Raw genomic sequence first — 24,616 nt, 5'->3', positions numbered from 1 at the left:
TGACCTCAGGTTTAGGTTTCTGGATCTTTAAGGTGTGTGTCTGTATATCTTTTATGTTTACAAACTAGTGGTGCAATGAATTAGAAGCCCATACCTTTCAGAACCAAGCTATCAGTACTTCATCAGAATTCATATAAGCTGATCGATATAGTAGGAAAAGGTAATAGAATAGTTGAAAGGAGAAAGGAGTGGAAACCAACAAAATAGTGGAAGCTTCACAGGTAATTGTGTATCCAAATGAACACTGACAAGGGATGGACCATGTTCAGTTGAGCACGAATATAGTACGAGGTTGGTGGAAGCAGAAACTTTTTGCAGATATTAAGGAAGGGGTAAGGTAAAAAGCTTTTTTTAGGAAACCAGCAGAGAATAAAATCTGAAACTGTCTGGATATATAAAGAAAGAACTATAGTAGACTCATCTATCCTGTCTCCATTTTATTGGGAGAGGGTTCTCTCCTCTCCTCTCTGAGGAGCTGCTGGGCAGGGCTGCCCAGAGAGACTTTTTCTATAAAGTGTTTCGAGCTACGAGTCAGAGGAATTACTAACTTCAAGCAGTAGATCGAGTAGTGAATGTATATCATGCAAACATGTGGTGTACATACCTACCCTTTCCATCCCAAACACACACCAACCACCTACCCAAAAATAATAATAATAATTCTAGGATGCCCTCACCCAAAATACACTAACATGTCCTCTTCTTTTTTACACTAGAAAGGCATTGAATTCTGACCATTGGATATTCAGGAAATGATGTCCATGGCGTCCCGAGCTCGCCCTAACCTGTCCTAAGTCCGAACCAGGCCTGGGTTGAGATATCTGGAAAATAGTCCTCTCCAATTCCCTAAAAATGTGCAGTGTATCAATGCTAGGTGGAGATGTCGACACCTGGCAGCTCGGACATCAAACGGTCCAAACTCATTGACTTGTATTGTGCTTGGACTGTTGGATGTCCGAGCTGCCAGGTGTTGAAATCTCCACCTAGCACTGCCGCACTGCACACTTTTAGGAATTGGAGAGGATTAAAATCTTGAGATATCTTGGCCTTGAGGGGGGGCCAAGGTCAAGAATTTCAAAGCCTGATTTAGGGCCAGGGTTGAGGCCTCTGGCTGAGCCCGATCAGGCCCAACCCGACCCTATTTTTTTGTTCATGTTCTCTCTTCTTATTCTTTTTTCTTTTCCTTCTTCTTCCTCTTCTTTCTTCTTTATTTTTCTTATTCTTTTTCTTCTTCTTCCCTCCCTTCCCTCCCGTGGTCAGGGTCAATCAGGTTCAACCCGGCCCGACCTTGAGGGTGGGTCAGGGTTAGGTTTTTCTGGTCCTGATTCAAGGTCGGGCTTGGGCCCAGCTAAGGAGACTCAGGTTGGATTGGGGGGTTTAAAGGGTCCGCCCCTGTTACTCATAGATATGCTTAAGGTCTACCTTTGTGAAATCTACTTTATTCTCTCCCACTATCATAATAGAAATAACAATTTCTTTTCCTATTTCTTCTCTTAATTTCTATATAAATGTATTTCAATTTCTTGTTCTAATTGTGAGATTCCACTTTATTGGAAAAATGAGTATTCAACTACTTGAAACGAAAAAGTAAAAATAAAAAAATAAGAGCACAAATACTCTTTCCACCATAATATAACAGCAGCAACAACAATAATAATGATGCTTATGATAAAATTCAGTAATTCAATCAATTAATAAAGTTAGATTTTCTTTGATGGTTTCTACCAGTTTTTTTTTTCTTCTTCTTGATTCAGGTTGTTTTAAGGCTCTTTAATTTGGGGAATATTCCTATTGGAGCATCACAGTAATTTCCTTGGCTCGCAGTTTGTAGAGACGATGATTAATTAAATTTTTAACCATTTATAGAATTTCATAAAATTGTTTTGATATCTGATTTATTTGCATGCACAAGTAGTTATAAATTTATGTCGAGGATTATGTGTTTTTTTTTTTTTTTTTTTTTTTAATCTCTCGCAGTCCATATAACCAAGCCACGGTTGGGTGCTTAATTAGTTGCTTACTTCTGCCACATGATAGATAAATTGAGCTGAAATTTTATACGTAGATAGTAACCCAAGGTCCCCGGCCTACTCACATGTAAAGTTTCATCACAAGTGGAGTTAGCAATGTGGCAAAAATAGATCATTGAAACATCTGGGAATTTGATATGGGTTCTAGGAACCGCGAGGAAATGCATGGACGACATACTTGAGAGGGTATGACATTACAAGTGGTAATTGAATTTGAGGCTAAACCATCACTTAGGTTTTCAATGGCCAGGTTTACCATTTGATGCTTCCCACTTGGTGGAATTAGGTGTCCCGGCCAAGGAATCCCTTACCTCGTATGTTTACCAGCAAAACTTTTGCCTTTATGTTATATCGAAACTACAATTTAAAAATTGAATAAAATTCAAAAAACTTAGCTCATAGATATCAAGTGTTTAAGGTCGAATTGACGACGAAGTTGAGGTATAAGCAAGGACTGTGTACTTGTCAAGGCTTCACATGGACATCAACAACACCTCTTGGTTGAGGTCTTGGATATTTCAGGTAATTAAGATGCCTGCACACTCTCTTTATTTTGTTCATTCAATTCGTGCTTGTGGAGGCAGTGATCGAGTGATGTTCAATTTCAATACCATTATGTCTTAATTGCCTGCGTTGTACTTTCACACACTATTTTATCTTTTTGCAAAGATTGTTGATGTTTGAGACATTGCTGCAGGGAGGTGGAATTGCAGCTACCCTCCAAGGTGTATTCTCTCTCACTCATTCTTTTGTTTTAGATATTTTATAATAAATATAAGAGACAAGTTGTCCGGCCACTAATTTGATAATGTAGGCATCTCATTTTGTCACATCATTAGCGGGCTAGGCGTGATGAGCTAGCAAAGTGTTCTATATGTCGTGGGACCCATTTTTATAGAAAATTATCTCTTCCAATTCTTTGTTTGACGCAGTTCCCCATTTCCTTTAATTGTAGGAGGGGGTGGATGGACCCCATCCCAGCAAGAGTAGGGTGGTCATTCCAGCTCCCTTGTTAGAGGAATTGGGGACCAGGCTTGACAGAGAACTGAAGGAGATAAAGATCCTATTTTTATGGCTTTGAAAGTCCTTCATGTCTCAATGATGTTGTAAATCTTTAAAATGAACCTAGAAAAAATGGTTGAATTAAAATAAGTTTTAATTAAATTATTAAAACAAACTTTTGATGTATAAGTTAGACCTAACCCAAACCAAGAATTAGGTTTAGCCTTGGCCTAGGGTTAGACTTTGACTAAACTTAAACTCCAAGTGTTGTCAGTCCGAGTCAATTGAAGAAAACTGACTTTTTTTTGTCGGTGCTGGTTTCTTGGTAGTTGCAGAAGTTAAGACTCTTAAGTTGCAGCTTCAAACGCTTGAATAAGTATTATCAGATCATTGCCAACCTAAGGACTGATCTATACTCATCTAGAAAAAAGTCTAAAGATTGTAGTGGAATCAACCAATTAATTGAGTTGTCATTGATGAACCTCAAATGCCCTCTTCGAGAGAGAGACAAAAGTTTGCACCCTTTCGTAGTAGCTCAGATTTTTGCTCCTTCTCACCTGAGCCTAGGCCAATCTAAAGCTCTTAGTCCCTTCTTGAGTTTTGTTTCTTGGTAAGTCTTTTTTCTTTCAGTGCTTTTGATTTCATTTAAATTGATCAAAGGTCCCTCTTCCTTCGGTATGGAGGTATTGTCTTGCCATTATTCTTCATAAAGTATGGGAGGAGCGGAATCGTAGAAGATCTGAGGCATATTTACTTCCGTGGAACCTAGTTAGTCGAAGCATCTTAAAGGAAATGGCTCTTCTCTCATCGTCTTTTTCTTGTAAGGTACCCTCTATTGTTGATCTAAATCTTTCAAAGAAGCTTAGAATCAGGATCACTCATCCTCGTGATCCGATTGGTGGAAATCGTTTGGAAGAACCCAATTGTACGTGAATTGGACTAAGCTCAATATAGATGGGTGTTTCTTGGGTAACCCAGGACTAGCAGAGGCAGGAGGTATTTTTCGTAATCACACTGGTAATCCATGTGGAAACTTTTCCAAAGGAATTGGTGTGGGTACTGTGAGCAAATTAATAATCCCATGGATACAGTTTGGATCTTTACCTGAACGGATATGGGAAGGCAGCGAAAGAGATCAAGAATCAAGCTTTTGATTACTAGCACCACTGACACGAACAATCTTTTGCAAGCCCTAGATATCTTGCAAGGCTTCTCCACAAAGAACACAAAGACAGAAAATAAACAATAGCCCAAAATCAAAAACAAGATCAAAGAACCTGAAAAAGAAATCTGGAAAGCAATAGTGATGCAGGCCCGAAATTGGAAGCAGACCAAGTAGAGACCCAACTCAGTCAACGGTTTAAGTTAAATTCAGTTTGGAACCAACCCTGCTAGTCCAGTTACCCCTTTACTAGGCTTAATGGGCTCCATATTAAGTAGTAGAGCTTGGGCTGGACACTCTTCATCAATTACTTCATGAATTAGGAATGATATTATGCGTGAGAGTGTAAAAGAGGCTAAACCATGTGGATATGTAACTTCTCAATTGGATTTCCTACTTTATTGGTGCTTCCTATTTTATTGGAGTTGAATTAACAAATTTAGTTCCAACTTATTAGAATTTACTATGTGATTGAATAAATCCTCCTCTATCTGTTGTGGGTCGAGGGCTCCTTCCCCTTCTTCAAACTTTGATTCGTATTTTTCATATAGAAATCTCTGATCAATGATAGAACAAGTATTTGTCTCTTTACTTTGTGTAGGATTTTATTTCTATTAATGTAAGTTTTCTTTTGTTATTAGATTTAATATCAACCATAGGATCTCGGGGTTGATATTGGGTTTTGGGATTCCTAATTTTGGAGTTTATTTTATAGCAATAATGTGTTATTGAATCCTCTACCGATTAGGGTTACCAAGCTAGTTTCTTCTACATTTTTTAATCCGCTTTGATGTAATTTTGATCGTAGGATGTAGCAGTCTTAGATATGAGAATTAGAGTTTATTCTTCTTTTTAAATATGTAAGACCTATGCTCCTTTAAAGGTGAATAATGGATTAATGAAAGTTTACTCTTTGTTGAGTATTTGGAACCTTGAAGTGTTCTCTCCTGTAAACCTGAAAAATTATGTTGCATCCTTGAAGAGTTGTAATTTTTCCGTGTCCTTGAAGAGTCACGTTAAACCCATTGCGATTTCTTTCTCCTTGTGTTCGTGTGTTTGACTCTCTCGATCTGTATCTTCCAACAAGACTGCATTAAATAGCCTAAGTAGCCGATTTGCCTCCTCAATGAAGCAAACCCCAGAGCCTCTTTTGTTTTCTCTTAGCTAGTATCCTCAAAAAGCTGTTGGAAACCCACATACATAGAGAGAGGATAACAAAAAGATTGAAATGACAAAGATATTGAGAGCAAGAGAGTGACTAGAGGTAGATTAAGGGTGAGGGCGACAGAGATCAATAAGAGATTGAGGGCGAGGGCGACAAAGATGAGCGAGGAGTTCGTAGGTGAGAGGGATCAGTGAGAGATTGAAGGCGAGAGAGATCAGAGAGGGCAAGAGAGATGAGAGGAGTTGTAGGTGAGAGGAACCAGTGTGAGATTGAGGGCAAGAGAGACGAAGCAATTCGTATAGAGTGAGAGTGAGAGAGAAAGACCTTATCGTATTAGTTTTCGACATATCAATATTAAAAGGAAATTAGTGGAATCTACGATTACCTCGATGTTGATTTCCACGTAACAAAAAAAATCTAGTTGCTCTACTTGTCGATCTACATGAACTCTAATAACACAGGCTTCACGACGATCTCACTAGGTTGTGGGATGAAGATTCTTCACAACAATCCACTCTCCAAATACAAGGATAGTAATGGAGATCCTTGGAAGCACTCACTCACAATTTGGGAGAGACAAAGCCTAAAGAGAAGAAGGGCCGCAAAGAGATGGGGCAGCCGACTAGCACCAACATTGTGCGCGGCTGCCTCCTTAAATATACAAAGAAAGAGGGATCGGTTAGGGCGCTCCAAAACCCGTTAGGTGGGTCCCACCTAATTCCTTTGAGGGCGTAGAATTTGGATGCAACCCAAATTCTAACAGGTACTAAGAAAGTAACACTTCCTTAGGTAATCCAGGACTAACTGGAGCAGGAGGTATTTTTCGTAATCACACTGGTAATCCACTTGGGAGTTTCTCCAAAGGAGTTGGTGTCAATGCAAGGCTATGCGATTAGGGAGTATTCCTTTTTCCATTTATTATTTATAACTATTTACCAGTCATGTTGACTAGCTTTGGTCATTAGTCATCTTTGGAAGCGTTCATGTCAGTTGACAGGTGCCTTTTTTAGAGTTAAATAAATGTATGAGAACTTGAGAAGTGTCCAAAACTGTTAAGAAATCGCAATCAAACCATCTTATTATTAAATGGAAAACTGTTAAGAAATCGAAATCAAACCATCTTATTATTAAATGGAAATGTTTCTTAATTTAGAATTCATTTGGTAAACGATACCGACTTTGAGATTATACCTACTGGATCAGAAGTCAGAACCAATAAAAATAGCGTCTCAATTCCTCAGAACCATTCAATTTGACATTTTTACCCAAATGGTCCCTGACTCGAAGTTAGCTCATCTCCAGGGAGTCCAGCATGTCTAGAGTGATGTCAGCCATTGGATTGTGCCACACATATCCCTAAGTATACACCGAAATGTATGCAGCACAGCTCAACCACTGGATGACCCCTGACAGCATCGTGGGCACTGAACTCCTTGGAGATGATCCTGATCCAAAACATCCCTGACTCTCATATTTATCGGTAGGCAAGGCAGACTTGAAAGGAAAGGAAGGTAGGTAAAGCAACGAAGTAGGATACCGATTTGACTTGCCTGATTTAAAAGGCAGCTTGTCTTACCAGTAATCATCATAAGAATATGTGGTCATCTATGCTCGAATTAAACCTTCTTCTAGTTATTAAATAATTGGACTTGGGTGATATATCATCTAAAGTATGGTAGTCTACCGTTGTAGTGGAGAAACTTTAATTTCTGGTCCTCACCTTTGCTTTGTATTGGCTCTAAAGAATTAATTAAAAATATGGAAAGAGTTTCTCTCTTCTTATAAGAAATGGCTTAATTGTGTTTCTATGTATGATATTATTTTATCGCATCTCATTGGTGGGTTCTCCTATTCTACTTACTTAGAGAACTTTGTCTTTTTTTGTTTTAATAAGCAAAGGTACAAAAGTTTGAGTAATTCTAAACCGTGAAAAATACCAAGAAAATGTATAATACAAGGTTTGTCATATCATTGCATTAAGGTCTTAATTTTGACAAATAAATAAAGGTTTTCGAAGTACACCCCACATCTACATCAAAGAGTGCATTTTTTTTGCTTATTAATTTTACAAAAAAGTTTGGGTCAGTTCAAAAATACCCGACCCAAGATTCAAACGGTCTTAAATATAGATATTTTAAGCTTGATCTTAGTTCATCTTTACCTACAAAAAAAAGTTTAATCTTAGTTCAAGTATTTAAGTTTGATCTTCCTTCATGTATATCAGTAGTGCTATATATACCTCTTGTTCTTCCAACTTACCATCCAATTGAGATTGGGGTTTAGTAATCGGTATAGGGATCTGTATTGGTCTTGGTCGATAGCGATCTTGATCAGTCTATATCGGTTTGGATCGGACAAATATACACATGTTTTCTGGTTTTTTTTTTTTTTTTTAAAGTTGTATTTATTTTTTTTTTACATATTTACCCTTGATGCATATTGATCCATTGATACACGATCGACGACAAGGTATCGATCTCTACCGATCCAATACCGTTTCCTCAAACCATGATTGAGATGTAAACTTAACCCAATCCAACATATTTTAAATGGACATAAGCTTCAGATCAATATAGTTGGAAAACAGTTTTTCTTTTCACAAATAGAGACTATTTTTTGGTTAATGGACACAATAGTACTCATAGAGCTTAATTGGTTACTTATTGTGTGGCCCACCTAGGAGAAGGGCTTCTTGCACCACCCCACCCCCAATATCAACCAATCGCATTTGGTGCCCAGTCCCTACTCACATATCAAATTTCAGTCGAAATAGAGTTTACTTAGGTTCCATTTGTTTTGGCGGGAAATTTTCACTTTCAAAAAATTTTGGATGTAAAATTTAAATATTGAAAAGTGTACCAATGTTTGTTTTTTCATAGAAACAAACATTAGAAAATTTTCAACATGTAAAATTTTACATTTACGAAGTAAAATTTGTCCAAAACAAATGGAGCCTTAGTGACAAAATAGAGCTTTGGAAAATATGGATTATGAAAATGTGCATACGATGGTCGAGGTACCAGTTGATATTCATGGACATACGAGGAGATGCATACCAATACATATATTTGATCAAGGGCATTATATTAATGTCTAGTCGTGTAGCACATGCACCATCATGGGGGTCAATGAGAGCGAACACATGAAGATCTGCCTGAATGAAATCTTTTATTTCACATGGGGTTGTAAATTCATCCGGAACTATGTCTGGACATAGTAACCACACAACCAGTTAGCGTTATTTTTCCCTTGATTCAATTAGGATATAAATTTTTTATTTTTTTTTTTGGTAAACAGAAAATTAGGATATAAATTTTGACATCTCCATCCAATGATCATACTAGCTATATCGCTTGTCCACATGACACAACAACAATGGGAAGCATTGTATGTAGTGGAAAGATAAAATGTAAAAAAAATCATTGGCCCTATTATAACGTATGAAGACACCAAGGATTTGAACAAACCGATGTTGGACGCAATAACAATTGGAAGCATTCTTTTCCCCCAAAAAAAAATTGTGAAAAAGCCCAGGAAATATCCTCACAATTTACATCTAATTAATGAGTGTTATTTGAGAAATGGTCACCCATAAAAACTCAGATTATCAAATCATCAAAATGCCTGAGCCACTTACTAATCTCCGAAAGAAGTAATAAGCGCATTACTCTCCTTTTCAAGAGGTGATTCCGGCAGGGTTTCGTTCATAACCATGAACTATCTCACCGGAAAATTCTAACGGACGACACCGTTCTCCCATCATAATTTTCTTCCTCCAAACTGCTTCCTCATTGTAATCACCTTCATCATCAACTTTTCTCAGAGAAATCTTCTTTGCCATCAAAAGAGCTTTACTGCTAATATTGTTGCTTAGATTCGATAAATGCTTTTGATGTTTCGTATATGAGTTGATCCCTTTGTCGTGTCTTTGTGATCTTACTCGTTTATGAGAAGCACATAAAATTGATAGAATTGAAATAACTGAGAAGAATGCTATTAGTCCAAAGAAGGTTATGGAAGCCGGAAAGAATGAAAACTTTTCCATGGGGAGGTGGAGAAGAGGCCTTGCCATGGTTACAAAGAAGAAGAAGAAGAAGAAAGACTTAGAAGAGAAGGGAAGGGGAGAGAGACATAGAATAGGGTTAAGCTTGAAGGAGAATTTATATGAATTATTGTTGTGTTATTTCAACACTTATTAGTGGAAATAGCTAAAACCCATTTTTTAGTACTTATTAGTGTTTTACCCGTCACACTGACTCGGACTATATATGGAAGAAGGAATGTTGATTTCTTATATTTGGGTCTTAGCTTTGAAGCTTTGCTTGATCGATGAGTTAGTTTTTGAGTCATTGAAAGGTCCCCACAGGTAAGGTAGACACGAGAAGAGAGAGAGAGTGTTTATAGGTTCACCTTTGCTTTGTTTTGTATCTGAAGAAATTAATTTATTGGTCAAGCTTCAAAGCTAAAAATTGGGGACTTTTTCTTCTGTTCTCCTTCTTTTACCGGAATGGAATATTATATAGTTTTTAGTAGGAGAATGAAGTGGGAACTTTTTCTAATGTTTAAACAGTGGGTCGGTAGATGACTACTATATATTAAGAATCTTACGCGGAAAGGAGAAGCAATGGGTACGATATATTGTTGGAAGAATGTTCATCAAATTTATTTTTTAATGATTTAATTTAACAGAAAAAGAACAATATTGCCTGGTACGGTGGGTAAGTGGGCTAGCAATTTGTTGGAGTTGGGTCAGTTTTGATAGGGCCACCTCAGTTCTAATACCTGCACTGTAACCGCAAGTTTAAGTAGCCCGGCCAACATTGGGCTGGTTCCATTTATGAACGGTTAGTTGGGTTTCAATTTTTAATCGGGCTTACCATTAATCAGACTAAACGGGTCTTAAATGGGTTACTGAATGATTTATCTCTAAATAGGTTATTAATTAAATACTTCAATTTTTAAAGGCTCGTATTACCAAGATAATAGTCCAGGTATAGAACTTAATTGTGTTCAAATTAAACACTTGACTTTATTTTTATTTTTTTGATAAAAAAACATTTTATTCATAGTCAACATGTAAAACTCATTCTCACAAAAAAAAGAAAATAACATGCAAAATTTATGGAAGGAAAAGAACACATCTTCAGAATCCATGAAATGGAATTGGGTCAAACTGTCGTACATGCCACTGATAGAGCCCTCTTATACAGGGAGTCAGTCATACTATTAATCTCCCTTGGAACACAGTTAAAGTTAGAAGCAACAAAATATGAAGACAAAAAACTAAATGTCTTCAGTTTACACTACAGTTCATGGTGTTAGATCATTAGTTCGTAGACAAATTGTAGTTATCAGCATGATAAGGTAGCGGTTGAGAACCCATACAAGGATAGGCATTATGGGAAACACATGGTGCAGCATTGAGATCATCTTTATTAATTAAAAAAATGTCATCTTCTCCATCTCCGACTACCGAAGTTGAACGTTGGTCATCTGAATGGGTAGAACAAGACCATAACAATAGTGAATTTTTCAATTGTCTTTGTGTCAAACTAAATCCACGCAAAGAGGAATTAAATCCTATTAATTTAGGTCCTGTAGAGCGCTCTTCCAGCTCCAAACAGCCATGATCCGATCGATGAGAAGTACTCGCATCATAAAATTGCACACAATGAGGAAGCAAATAGTTCGGGGGAGGGAGTGGGGGATGAGGTTTGAAGTGGCCATAGTTTGGCTAGGAAGATGAAGACATAATCATGAAATCTTATTCGTGTAAACATAATCAATGATTGCAATAGTGGAAAAAAACGATGAATTTCAAACTTACAGAGAATACGTACAATGAAGGAAAGAGAACACGCACAAAAGTGGATAGGAAAAGAAAGGAGGCTTGGAATTGGAAGAAGGGAGAGAGAGACGTCCCAACTCCCAACCCTACACTCTGCCCCTATTCACGTTAGTGATAGAAATAACAGAAAAAGGAGAAGAAAACCTCTACGATTAGTTGTAGAAAAATGAGAAGATTTTGTGTTGGTTTAGAGAGATCTATACTTGACTAATGCAAAAGGGCTTTATAATGATAAAGATTTAGATTGATTCATAAAATTTATCTAACACAATAGCAATTCAGAAATAGTCAGGCATATTCGGATTCTTAGGTGTTCCATCCCAGTCGGGTGACCGTCGAGCTAGACCCTCGCATTGGGAATGACCGTCTAAGAATTGGTTTAGGCTTAAGCCCGACAGTTTTGATAAATGGTCCAGACCGTTCTTGGGTTTGCCCAATTGAGCTCGATCAGGCTAATCAGTCGAATAGGAAAAGAATAGAATAGAATTGATTCGATTCAGATTCGATTTTGAGGTTACGAATATTATTCAGTTTCAATTCGGTTTTGATTTATACATACTGTATCTTGAATTGAATTAAAGTTTTGACCATGTTGTTTGATTGATTGACCGGATTCCATTCCGTGGCTTCAAAACATTTGTAGGCCAGAGGGACCTTTATCGGCAAATTATCTCCTCAATTTGCCTGTCCGTCAATTTCCTCAATTTTATCTAATAGGAGGAGGTGGACCCCATCAAGGTAGTGTGTTCGGGCAAAGGGTAGGGTGATCATTTTCACCCCCTATTAGATGAAATTGAGGTAATTACATGCTAGTTTCTACCCTTCCTCTGTAAATAATATTTTTAGGCTTAACATTTCCCCCAGTGATGATTCCTGGAAATGTACTTTAACGAAAAATAGATGTTTCTCTACAACACTGGCTGCCAAGTTCATTACCAACTCTAGTCCTATCAATCCTTTGCTATCCAAGTGGTGGAAGTTTTTTTCGAAACTCAACATTCACCCTCGTTTTAAAATTTTCTTTTGACGTGTTTTAAATGCAGGACTCCCTGTCAGAGACACTCTTTCAAAATGGATGCCCGTCGAGCCTCAATGTGTTTTTTATGACTCTTGTGTTGAATTAATTTGATGTCTATTCTTATCTTGTGATTGGACTAAGCGTATCTAGGCTTCTAGTCCTTTTGGACTGAGAACTTAACATTTCTCTGGCCCATCCTTCTTCTCCACCTAGTTGCATCTTTGATTGGATCCACTATTATGGATAAACAATCTTTAATCTGATTTTTCTCTATTTTTATTATAACATATTATTTCATTTGGAATGTAAGAAACAAAGTTATCATTTGTGATTCTAAAGCTGACCCCATGTTGATCATAAAAGATATATTAACATGGCCATCAGATTTGAATATTAAACCCCGCACAAGGAACCAGACCATGATGGACATTCCCATTATACATCTTTAGTACAACTTACCCCTAGCTTTGCTAACTTTGAATTGGAAATATCTGGTTTGCTAGTCGCAGGAATATATGAACAAGATCTTAAATTAGCAAAGTGGACTTATAATATTTTGATAGATGGAAAGAGTGTCCTAACAGATGCAGAAGAAGTGGAGCTTTTTGGCATTTGACAAGGATGGTGTAGAGCTAAGAAAGAAAATATCACAATCAAGTAGATCCGGCTATGCAATAGAACATTTTTTTATTTTTTAGTTTTTAGAACCAACTTTCCTATATCCTGGAATCTTATAAATATGTTTTTTATCCTAGTAGAAGAAACTGAAAATTTTTCTAACATAGAATTTCTAATGTATAGGCACAACATGACTGACCAAAATACGATGTACCCTGTTTTCTAAGTATTAATATAGTTTTATTTCCATAAAAATAAAAAAATAAAAATAAAAATAAAAATAAAAAATAGAAAAAAAAAATAAAAGGGGATCAATATCCCACCATTATCTGCTCCATTTCCTGGACAAGTCTATTTTCCCAAGTTCTTCTAATAGAGAGGTCTAATAGAGAGGGGCCAAAATGACCACCCTACTCCTATCCAAACACATTGCCTCAAATGGGATCCATCACCCTCATTTAGTGGAACTTGAAGAAATGGAGCGCACAGGAAATGGAATAGATAAAAATACCAGGTCGGAGGCTTGTACACATGTTTAATAAGTAAATCTCCTTCCTACAAAAAATTTCTCGTTTCATTCATTTGTGTTTTTTACATTACCATTCTGGAAATCGACCAGGAACTGGAAGACTGGAACTCCACAGGGTCGGAGTAGTAGGCAAAGGAGGAGCAGAACCGGGGATCAAAGCCGGCTAGGAAAGTTCGCAAAGAGAAGAATGGCTTTATCGTCAGTAAAACTGGTGAGCCTATCTCCTTTGGTGGCAAGTAGCAGACAACCTCGACCTAAACGCTTAACAGTACTAGGGTTACACAGATCGCCACCGGTCCAGGTAAATGGTCCTTTAGTTTCCCCCCCTCTTCTTTCATTTTCACGCTCTTTGCTCTGTTTTTACATCATACTTCGATCCTTAAAGACTCTCAGGACATTAAAACCTTCTCTGTTTGCTATGTAATCACAATGACTTTTATCCTTTATTCGTTGTGATAAGTATGCATTGATCCATTTCTAGATCAGTGATGTGCAAAGTTTGTGCTCTCTTCTCTGTGAAATTTATATCTAACTCTTCATTTTCCCTAGCATCGTATTTTTTGAGTTACTGCTTCGGGGATTTTATATGGATCGAATTGGGTTTCTTCCCATCACTTTGCTTTTGATATCTGTCTTCATTTGAAGTGTGGTTTCATTGAATCAATGGTTCATCTTCAAGGTTTTGTTTTTGAATTAAACAATTGTTTTTTCCTTACTGTCTATCTTGTTCTCTGAACTAATTTAATCCATGGCACTTGGGCCTTATTTAAATTATGTATAGTAGCTTGACTTATCTGTCTCCATTTTTTTTAGGTTCTTCAGCTTCACGAGATGAATGCAACTATTTCCTTTATAATCCATTTGCATCTCAATTATACAAAAATTGACAAAGTATACCTCAACTATCCTCATCATGATTACCCTGTTCTAAATATTAGATGGGTTAGAATAGGAAGATTCTTCCTATGGAACTTTTAGGGCCATGTTTTAAAAGATCATAATAACTTTTTTGGTTGCGCAAACCAAAAGAAATGATGACTTTTGGTTACAAATTTTTTTTTTTTTTTTGGAGGGGGGGGGTGTTGCCATTGAATTTCGATGCTTTGTTAGGGTATTAACATGTCTAGACCTCCACCTGCAACTACCAAGTGCTAAACTCTGTGATGAACCACTTAGGAGACATTGCAGGACAAGCATATGAATGCAATCTTCTCAAACAGACAAAGAGAAAACATGTATGGGTAGATGGTTTGTGTTATCCCATTGAAGTGATTTTTTCATACAAAATCTCCAAGATGGAAATCCTCTCTACCCTGACATTACATGAATCTGTATATCATTGGGTTTAACCAACAATTATTCAGCATATTACAAATTGGGCTTGATAGCATACGAGATTCATATTGAATTACCTATGATGTAGATCAAAGCATGAAGAAGAGGAGGACAATAGAATTCAGAACAAAGTTACTGTTCATGTGAACAGTGTCACAGCCTATATTTGCCTTGTGTGGGAATGGTTTTCAGAAGCTCTTGTGGGCTCATTGGAGATATCTGGTGGAGAAATATTCTATCCTTATGCTGCCATAGTTTTAGTTTCTATTTTCACTTTTAGAAATTAGATTTTATTTCAATGCGATAGAACATTAGGTAGTTACTAATTTCAGTCTTTCGTAATAGTTATAGGGAGATTTGGTTTCTATTTTTGTTTCTTTCTATATGTGTCTTTAGAGTTTCTTAGGCAGCAAGTTTTTCAAGTTTTATTTCTAGTGACTTAGTCCTATATATTATAATAGACCCAAGGGGTCTCCCCACGATTTAATGAATGAAGTTATGTTGTTGTTTTGCAATGCCTTGTCCTGAAAGAGGCTGAGAAGGGTGAGATGCCCAGGCTGAGATAGCTTGTTAAGGAGAAGTGACTCACGCCGCTCATATATTGTTGATTTCTAGAAGAGAGCTTGAGCGGAAGGGAAGAATGAACATTCAACGAAACGAGAGACGAAGAAGAAGAAGAATCAGTGATGGAAGGCGAACCAGACAGGTCAGAAGCCATTAGAGAAAAAAAAAAGGGAGCTCGTGATATCATGCTGAGTTTAATATTTTCCACACGTTCTTTGTTAACTTTCAATCATATATATAATACAAGAAGTGAAACTAATCTTGGAGAATTAATCAAGAAGCTTCTAGAGCCACTTGGAAAGTGACATGTAATCGCTAATCTAAACAAGTATGGATATCAACAGTATATGAGCGGTGTGTCACTTCTCCTTAACATAGCCAACCCCCTCCTATCCCTATTCCTTCCCTACACGATCCCCCTTCTCTTCCTTGTCTTTATTTTGTTTCCTTCATCTGCAACTAACTAACTGACCCATTACTGCAGCTGTTAGTCTCTTCTATAGATCACCACATAGTTGCACACCTATTGGAGTTTGTTCACTGATCTGTGGCACCAATCACACCTATGGGTTAGTTTCTAATTTCCTGCTGCCTGGTTCAAACCTGGTTTTCTCTGAAACTAAAGAGCCCCTGCTGCTGCAACTTGAAGGAGCCATATCTCAACAACTCCTGGTTGGAATCAACCCAAATTTTGAGGGCTATCCTTGCATCATAAGAGCTAAGTTTGATCCTAATTTGGTCCTCTTTCTCTGGGTGGGGTTATTCACCCTATGGAAGTCTAATCTCAATATGAATATAAGTCCCATCTGAGTTTTCTAGGTGCTATTTCTGGTTGAGTCAATTTTTTATTGTTAATTGTCTCTTACAGACCTGCGGCAGTGCTGATTAGACTGCTGGGTGTTGACCTATGGTGTTTGGAATACAAGGCCATATTGTGGGCTATTATTGAGGATTAGGAAACCTATTTATTCTACTGTTTTAGACCTGAGTTCCAGAATTGCATCATTGTTTCAAATCTGAAATCAGTACCCATATTGGTGTTATTTGTGATCCTGACCGGGGTTGGATAGTTCCTATCTAACCTGACATCAGGAACTTATGTTGTGTGTTTAATAGGAACTGATTCTGTTGGAATATGTAATCCAGAATACCGTGGGGGTATTCTGGTCTTTTTGGGGTTGGTTTATTTATTATGTTATTAGGTACAGTCGGCAATGTGGGTTTTAGTCCCACATCGCCTAGTTTAGTCTATTTGTAATTTCCCCTCTATTATAAATAGAGGGGCTTACCTATCAATTAATTAATTCAAGTATTTTACAATTTCCATCTTCTCTTCTCTCTTTTCTTCTCTCTAGAGTTACTGGTTACAGGTCCTAGGTTTTCTAGATGGTATCAAAGCTAGGCAACTAGTGACTCATTCTCTCCAAGATTGCCGATTTGAGAGTCGTTCCAAGTTTCTTTGATTTATGGAGAAACCCTAGTTCATAAAAGAAGGAGAACTAGGGTTTCGTATAAGTTTCGTTGAAGATTGATGTATGTTAATCATACCGGATCGTTAAATCTTTGCTCTCGGCTGTTCTCATTTATCTTTGATCGTGGCTTCTGCTTCTCTACTGGTTGCATGATACCCTGATGCAGTGGTGCTACTGTGATACCCCTGCTGTTACAGGTTCTGGTTCCTGTTATCGTCACTGGCCGAACACCTTTTTATCCTTGTTCTTGGTTGCAAATCCTTTATTTTCGTATGTAGTACTGGCTCTGCTTCGCTGCGATTGATTATTTACCTCTACTGCTGATCAATTGAGTCTGCTAAGTTCTGCTATCAATTTTCTGAACAAGGTCTGTCATCGATGTTCAATCTCTGTTGCAGTTTATTGCTGATATCTATTACTGTTTGGCGGTACCATTGGGTCTGAGAAGAAGATCTACGACACACCATATTGCTACTTTCCTCCTTCTCCGAGAAGCACTGCTGGTTCTACTTGTGTTATGATACAGGTAGCTGGCCGTTCTTTAAGTTTCGCCTCTTGGTCGAAGGTTTTCCCTTTTGTATCGTGAGGAAGAAGAAATCTTCTTCACTGTTCTCGTTCGCTGGTTGTTACAGGTTTCAGATCTCCGCCTGATACGTTGAAGTCGATGAGGGTATTGGGTTCCGTCTCAAATCTGATCTCTGCCGCTCCTCCTTCTTTCTCTGGTTTCTCATTGCAAGGTTGAAGACGTTCTTTCTTCTTCTATCTTGCTAGTTTCTTGCTTTGCCTTTTAAATTCATATCTTATTTTTATTCCTCTATTACCCCTCGTTTCTCTCTTTATTCCACTTAGCCTATATTTTACAGCCCTTCTAAGTATGTCCCCCATCTATAAATCTAATTCCCTACATGATCCATTACTTTCTTATTTACCAAGGGCCCCTTGCAAAATTCTGGTTATTTACAGAACTGCCATCCCTTATTCCACTTTATGTTATTTGCAATTTTGCCATTCCCCTATTTGACTACCCAATTGACCCTTGAAAATTCTGGTTTATTACCAGTTTGCCCTTTGGCTTGGATTATATTTAAAAGTGGATTTCCACCAAATTACAGTCATGCCATCCTTTTTTACCAACACCGTTCCTTTTCAATAACTCTAATTCCCGTCATATCCCATACATTTGGTATTTACCCATAACCCTTGGAAACTTCTGGTAAATTACAATTTTGCCATTCCTTCCTTTTTACTTACCCATAGCACCTTTGGAAAATTCTGGAATCTTATGTTTTTGCCCTATCTCTAACCTAATCTCTCTTATGTCCACGTGCACTACACGTGAGGGGGGGATTATATACAGTATACCTGCAGACATTGCAGAACGCAGAACTTGCAGGAACATTGGTGCAAAACATAGAAGATCAGTTTTCTCCATCATTGCCATTGGGTATCCTTCATTATTGGGTTGAGTTTGTCGTAAGGGGGAGATTGAAGTATTGAAGAGTATTGAAGATATTTGGTTGTTGCCTATTTGAGGACTTTCAGTTGGGTTGATACAGTATTTTTTCCGCTGCTTGATTCAGTTTGTTTTCACTGCTTGCTGCTCTAATTATTTCACTTCAAGATTCTATATCACTATGACAATCTGAGATTCATCACTGGATAGTTATTGAAGATCGTTGAAAGCTGCCTTTTTTGGAAGACATTCCAGTCCCAGTTTGCTGATCATGTCTGTCCAAGTTTTGAAAATCTATTTTTTCAAGTTCTTGAAGGTTTATTTGGGAGCTGCATTCATATGTCAAACTGGATTCTGCTGCAACTTAGTTTTTTTTTTCCCATTTTTGTTCAAGTTGGGCATTAGTACCTTGTAAGCGCCAACTTGAGGGGGAGTGTTAGCATTATTTAGAGTTTTTTTTCTTTAGTTCAAGCTGGATCTTCTTTCTTTACTTATTTGTATAATCCAGCTTGAGGGGGAGTGTTGGAATATGTAATCCAGAATACCTTGGGGGTATTCTGGTCCTTTTGGGGTTAGTTTATTTATTATGTTATTAGGTACAGTCGGCAATGTGGGTTTTAGTCCCACATTGCCTAGTTTAGTCTATTTGTAATTTCCCCTCTATTATAAATAGAGGGGCTTACCTATCAATTAATTAATTCAAGTATTTTACAATTTCCATCTTCTCTTCTCTCTTTTCTTCTCTCTAGAGTTACTGGTTACAGGTCCTAGGTTTTCTACAGATTCCTATCCAATGTAAGAAGAATCTCATGACAAATCAGTGGCAAGCATGGTTCATCACAATCTTACAAATTGATTTGACTTCTATGCAAGCTTTTCTCCATTCCACCTTATTACATTAACTAAAGATAGTTCAGGGACTTGGCTCAATTCAACTCAACAAGGCCCTATCCCAACCAAATGGTGTTTGTACACGAATCTTGTTCTGCCATTCAGGACTAAGACAAATAGAGATTGTTATGGATTTCTAAAGGGGGAAAAAAAAAAAAAAAAAAAAGAGTATATGCAAATAAAGATAGTGGAAATCCTCTGGCAGTGATATATCAAAAGAAAATAATTATGGCTATTTCATTTGGTGAGGTTCATTTAACCAAGGTATTCTTACTTTCAAAATTGCAGGTGAATTCTGAGATGTATTGCCAACAACGATTGCCACCTCAATCTATTAACTCTTCACGAAGAGATGTCGTGCTTAGATTGATGATTGCTTCTCTGGCTGCAATCAACATCTTATCTGTAGAATCAGTTGATGCACGCAATGTGAAACCTGAGATCAGACGAAAAATCAAGGAGAAGCTTGAAATGCTCAGGGAAAAGGCTGGAATAACAAAGTCTCAATCTGAGGATAAGAGCTCATCCGACAAGGGTAAGATGCTAGCATCACCACCCCCAACACTATATCCCCAAGACATCCTTGGGGGATCTCTGGTGGAAACAACCTTTCCTGACAGAGAAATAACATCTTAGTTGTTTGAACATTTAAGTGAAACATTAGTGGATCATGTTTGGATGTTTTAAACACTGATGTGGGATGGGAATCCAAACAACTATTTATTAGGATGATTCTGAAGCTACCATCTATGCCTCATAAATCTAATTCAAAATGTAATTAGCTAGGTCTATGTGCACTACATGGGTTTGGCTACATGAATCATGTTCCACCATTCACATTGTCTTTTTTTTTTTTTTTGTGGAAATTTGGGGGGGGGCGGGTGGAGCGGGTTGGTGTTAAGCCATTCCACGCTATTTAAACTCCTATTTGTCAACTCATGCCATTCTCCTTCCCATGTATAATAATAGATGAACAATTAAGTGATGCTTCAAAATCATGAATGTGGAATGATGCCAATTCATATGGTTCATAATGGCCTTTACTTTCAGTGCCGTCCACAGATGGTACCATGCTCCAGAGCAGCGAGAAAGGAGGGTTCTCTTCACTCCTCGCTGCATTCTGTGACTGCAAAGGCTATTCTGTTCACTCTCTGGAATGTCCATAATTCTCTGGACATCTTATGATTTTCACATGACAGAATAAACCTACCGGAGAATCCACTTTCACATTATTGTTCTGATAATACTTTGAGATGGTACTTAAGACCCAATATGTGCATAATCTGAGGGAGTTCAGATCCAAACTAATGGACTTTCCCGTGGGTATCACCAGTAACTGTGCTTAACGCAGGTCACAAAATGATCACTACCTGGCACCTGCCCTTCATCTGGCACAAAATGTAGGCCGTTTTAGATGATTGACGAGGTCTATCTTATTCAGGTTATGTTCATACCCAATTTATTAAATGAACTGGAGTCAAATGTACTGAATCAACCCAATGAATGATTAGTTGCTTCCCATGACAGATGATATCCTCAAGCGTGCTAGTCATTATTGTTATAACCACTGGATCATAAGAATCATATGAAAGGATCTTGGATTACAATCAAGTGATTGGGACATGGCAATCAGAGAAATTTAGAATAATCTGCAGGCAAGAGCGGTTTTTTATAATTCTGCAGAGTTTGATTTGCTTGTGCACCTTCAATCTGTATATTGGAGTGTTGGGTTTATCCGTTTTTGTTCCCAGTTTCTGGACTTCTGAAGTTTGGTCTGATATGAATTTCTGTAGGTAGGCATGTTCATCTCTGTTTTTCTGTTCTCGGGTGAGTTTTGATGTTTATACGATAAAGGGGGTGGTTCTGATCCGGCGATTCAAAACGTTAATCGGGATCTGGATCGGTTCCAGCTGATTCTGACCCAGATCAGATTCAGATTCTGCCCTAGCCTTAGAATCCATGTATGAATTGGCAAATCAGTCGCCATTGTTCTGATCCTGTGAATGTTCTGATTGAATTGTTGTAACTAGTATTAAATAAATTCATAAAAATTACAAATTCATTAGTTTGTCTCCACCCCACTCCCCTCCCCCCTCCCCCCTCCCCAATTTTAATGGAGTTGCAATGCCTTAATACTGTTTTTTGAAATGGAATCGCAAGCATGGATTTAGGTATCGGTATTGTATTGGTTGTATTGGTGTTGCCAGTAGCCGATACCGATACCGATACTTGACCAATACTTGCACAGTTGACCGTATCGGTCATGGTAACAGGCATATTAGTTGGATCAGCCGTGACTGATGACCTGATAGTCTGATACAGTAAAAACCTGCGATTCATGATTTAAAAGTATGATACCATATACGATATACATATTGACTATTTTTTTATATAAATTTCAGGACTTTATTTTTTATTAGTTTCCGCTTGATAAAATAGTGATACAATGGCCAAGCCCAAAAAGTAACTCAGATCGGCCGATTGATCCTAGCAAAACCCAAAATTATAATTGTCACAACCTCTCACCCATTGGATCAATTGTCATATGCATGCATAAAGATCTCTTGTAACTCAACACCATTAACTTTTCCATCCAAAAATATAAAGGATTAAGTTCCCCCTCCATCTATAGAAGATGGATTTTTTTAAATATTCTGGCCCTTCATGAAAGCTCCTTGCTCTTCTAAGTTGATCTTAAGAAGCAGCAAGCTAGGCCTAGAAGCAATTCATTTATATTCGTATACTGAAAATTATATAAGTTTATGTGCGCTTAAAATCTTATATAAGGATTGAGCTCCTATCTCCAGGGAGCCCAGCACGCCCAGGGAGCATCCAGTCGTTGAGTTGTGCCGCACACCAAGATGTGTGCGGCACAACCCAACCCTTGGATGCCCCTTGGGCACTCCCTGGGTGCTGAGCTCCGTAGAGGGGAGTTAGATCCAGCTTTCAATGCACAGAGTATCTCATCTGTACACGGTGGCACCCTAAGCAAACCCCACCATCCTAAGGTTCACAAACCCCTTATACGATTTTAGTATGTTCCAAAATACCCCTCTCAATACCCTTTCCCGTCCTCTCCTGGCTCCGTGGGCGGAGGAAAACTTGATCTATAAATAAATAACACCTTAACATTGATAAAAATTATATCAAGATTTGGTTGGTCAGGGGAATTTTTCATGGCTTACAGAAGACAAGGGATGGAGGGATGTTGTATTATTATTTTATAGAAGCACATTTTGGGTCAAAGCACTTTTTCAAGTGTGTGTCAAAGTTTCAAAATTGTGTTTTGTTTCATTCCCTCCTCTATTTTGTTTGAAAATGGTTGTACTCTCTTGTGTGCAAGAGGCTAGAATTGAGCTCAAGAATAGTCCCACATTGGTTGTGGGAGAGTTACTTGAGGGGTATATATATAAGATTGTTTCCTTAAGGTGTGAGCCCTTTGGAGAGGAAGTCACCCTATTCTCTAGTATGTGGAGGAGTCCTTGGGGTGCTTTTGAATCGCACCGAGCCGAGCCGAGCCTAGGCCGGGGTGTAGGTGTGGGCAAAACCTTATAGGAGTTTTGTACTTTTGAGTTTTAATGTTTTATTTAAAACTCGATTTGGTTCACCCGTGGTTGGTTCATCTATATGGTTGAACCATACTTGTCTATTCGTACATATATATGAATAGTTACAACCCCTCCCTGTACGTGGAGGTATACATACGGTCACACCTCCCTTGTAAGAGTTACACTCCTGTACGTATATCACCTGTATTCATACGGATGTATCACTTCATGAAAGGGTACTCCAGCATTATATATACACCATGTCATGCCTGCATTTCATATACACAACAGAAACGTATTGTCTCTGCAACAGTCCGTTCCAGAGACAGATACTTACTGTATTTTTGTTTAAGTAATAAGAGGGTTGTATAGCCGTTTGGTATCCTTGGTACTCGTATTAGGTTATGCAACCTATACGTTTAGGAGTTGTATTTATCTTGAAGGGTAAGGTGCAAGGTCAACCCCGTTGCAGAAGAGGGGGCATCTAAATCCTTAAGGAAAGTATCTTTCAGATACGACTCAACTCGGTCGTCTGTGCTTCTTCTTTTCTGGTTCGTTTCACTCTGCAACTGTTATGCGATAACAGGTATTTCTCTATTTTTGCATACCTGATTTGTCTTACAGTATATGCCTAGTATAACAAGAGATGAAAAATTAGAGATTTAGACTGATAGTTTGCAACTGATAACAGCTTAGGTAAGGGAGTTGAGAGATGGCTTTGTTTTTACTACATCAAAATCGGTCAGAATTAATCTGAAAAATAACCTTAGAATGCACGCTCAGATCTGAAAACTCAGCAATTTAAACCCAAAAACCTTAAAATCCTCGGGATCGGCTAATTCCGATTTTGAAACAGTGCTTCAAGCAGTTTTCTTGTTCATATCTTTAACAAGTCGACCCATCTGAAACCTCCAATATGAGAATAAAGCTAAACCCAACCCAAACAAAACATACAACCAAACAGCCTCCTCTTTGCTCTCCATCGCCGACTCTATCTCTTCTATACTAAACTCCTCCATTTTCACATTTCCAGCCATACCCTTATCCACCTTCCCATATACCACATAAGCCCTATTCCCCTCTCTGATAGTAACCGAAGTGGGAAACCTTTCAGTATCAAGGGTAGTTTCGTCATATACCACAGCCTCTCCCCAACCATCCCTGCTCCTCAAAAACCAAGCCCTGAATTGCGACACAACAACCAGAACGCCGTCCTTTCGAACGGCGATCCCATCCGCCGCCGTCAAATCCTTCCCTATCTTCACCAACCGAGTCGTGCCGTCGTCGGGATCGACTTTGAATAACTTTCCGGTGTTCGTCTGTACCACCAGCAGATACCCGTTGTTGACGTAAGCAATGCCGTTGAGGCCGCAGAAACGGTAGGGTTCATCGCGGTAGACGTGTTGGGAAGTGAAGAGTCGAGATCTTGATAAGATGGACGGTTCTCCGTCGACGTTTACTTTCCAGATGAAGTTGCCGGCGGCGTTAGTGACGTAAGCATTGCCGTGGTAATCGGCGGTGACGTCGTTAGCGATTTGACGGTCAGAGGAGTTAGGGTCAGTGAGTAAAGCCAGGAAGAGTCGTTGGCGAGAACGGAGGTCGTAGGCGGCGAGGGCGTTGAAGTGTGGGTGAGGATCGAAAGCGTGGATGACGACGAGGAGACGGCGGTTGAAGGAATCTACGGTGAGGCCGAGGATGGAGACGTTGGTGGGAAGGTCGAGGTCGGTGATTAGGGTTTCAACGACGCCTGCATCGGAGACAGCTTTAATGGAGCGATCGTGAAGCGAGCCTACGACGAAGTGCTGGGCTTTGGGATCCCAAGTTAAGCCTTCTGGGAAGAGATTTGATGATCGGAAATTGACTATATGTCGATTTCTGGCGATTACTAGATGGATAGATACGAAAAAGAAGACGATTAAGATCTTCAATTGAACGAACGAGGACATGACTCTCTCAATCTCTCTCTCTCTCTCGCTCTCTC

General features: G+C 38.4%; 2 protein-coding genes across 2 annotated transcripts; one reads left to right on the top strand and one right to left on the bottom strand.

Moving 5' to 3' along the window:
• Positions 1-1,520: 1,520 nt before the first annotated feature.
• On the top strand, positions 1,521-19,883 carry LOC122652135. The gene is made up of 3 exons (XM_043845807.1): positions 1,521-1,525; positions 13,463-13,673; positions 19,376-19,883. The coding sequence occupies exons 2-3, from the start codon at positions 13,560-13,562 to the stop codon at positions 19,721-19,723; spliced, it is 462 nt and encodes a 153-aa protein (XP_043701742.1). The 5' UTR covers positions 1,521-1,525; positions 13,463-13,559; the 3' UTR covers positions 19,724-19,883.
• Positions 17,554-24,616, bottom strand: LOC122652134. Its single transcript, XM_043845806.1, has 5 exons — positions 23,494-24,616; positions 21,568-21,575; positions 20,444-20,451; positions 19,094-19,098; positions 17,554-17,566 (listed from the first exon to the last, which is right to left on the bottom strand). Exon 1 carries the CDS (start codon positions 24,579-24,581, stop codon positions 23,496-23,498), a length of 1,086 nt encoding a protein of 361 aa, XP_043701741.1. The 5' UTR covers positions 24,582-24,616; the 3' UTR covers positions 17,554-17,566; positions 19,094-19,098; positions 20,444-20,451; positions 21,568-21,575; positions 23,494-23,495.

This window comes from Telopea speciosissima, chromosome 2 (assembly GCF_018873765.1).
Source record: "Telopea speciosissima isolate NSW1024214 ecotype Mountain lineage chromosome 2, Tspe_v1, whole genome shotgun sequence".
In the NCBI taxonomy this organism is placed as follows: Eukaryota; Viridiplantae; Streptophyta; class Magnoliopsida; order Proteales; family Proteaceae; genus Telopea; species Telopea speciosissima.
This window is presented reverse-complemented; position numbering and strand designations above follow the sequence as displayed.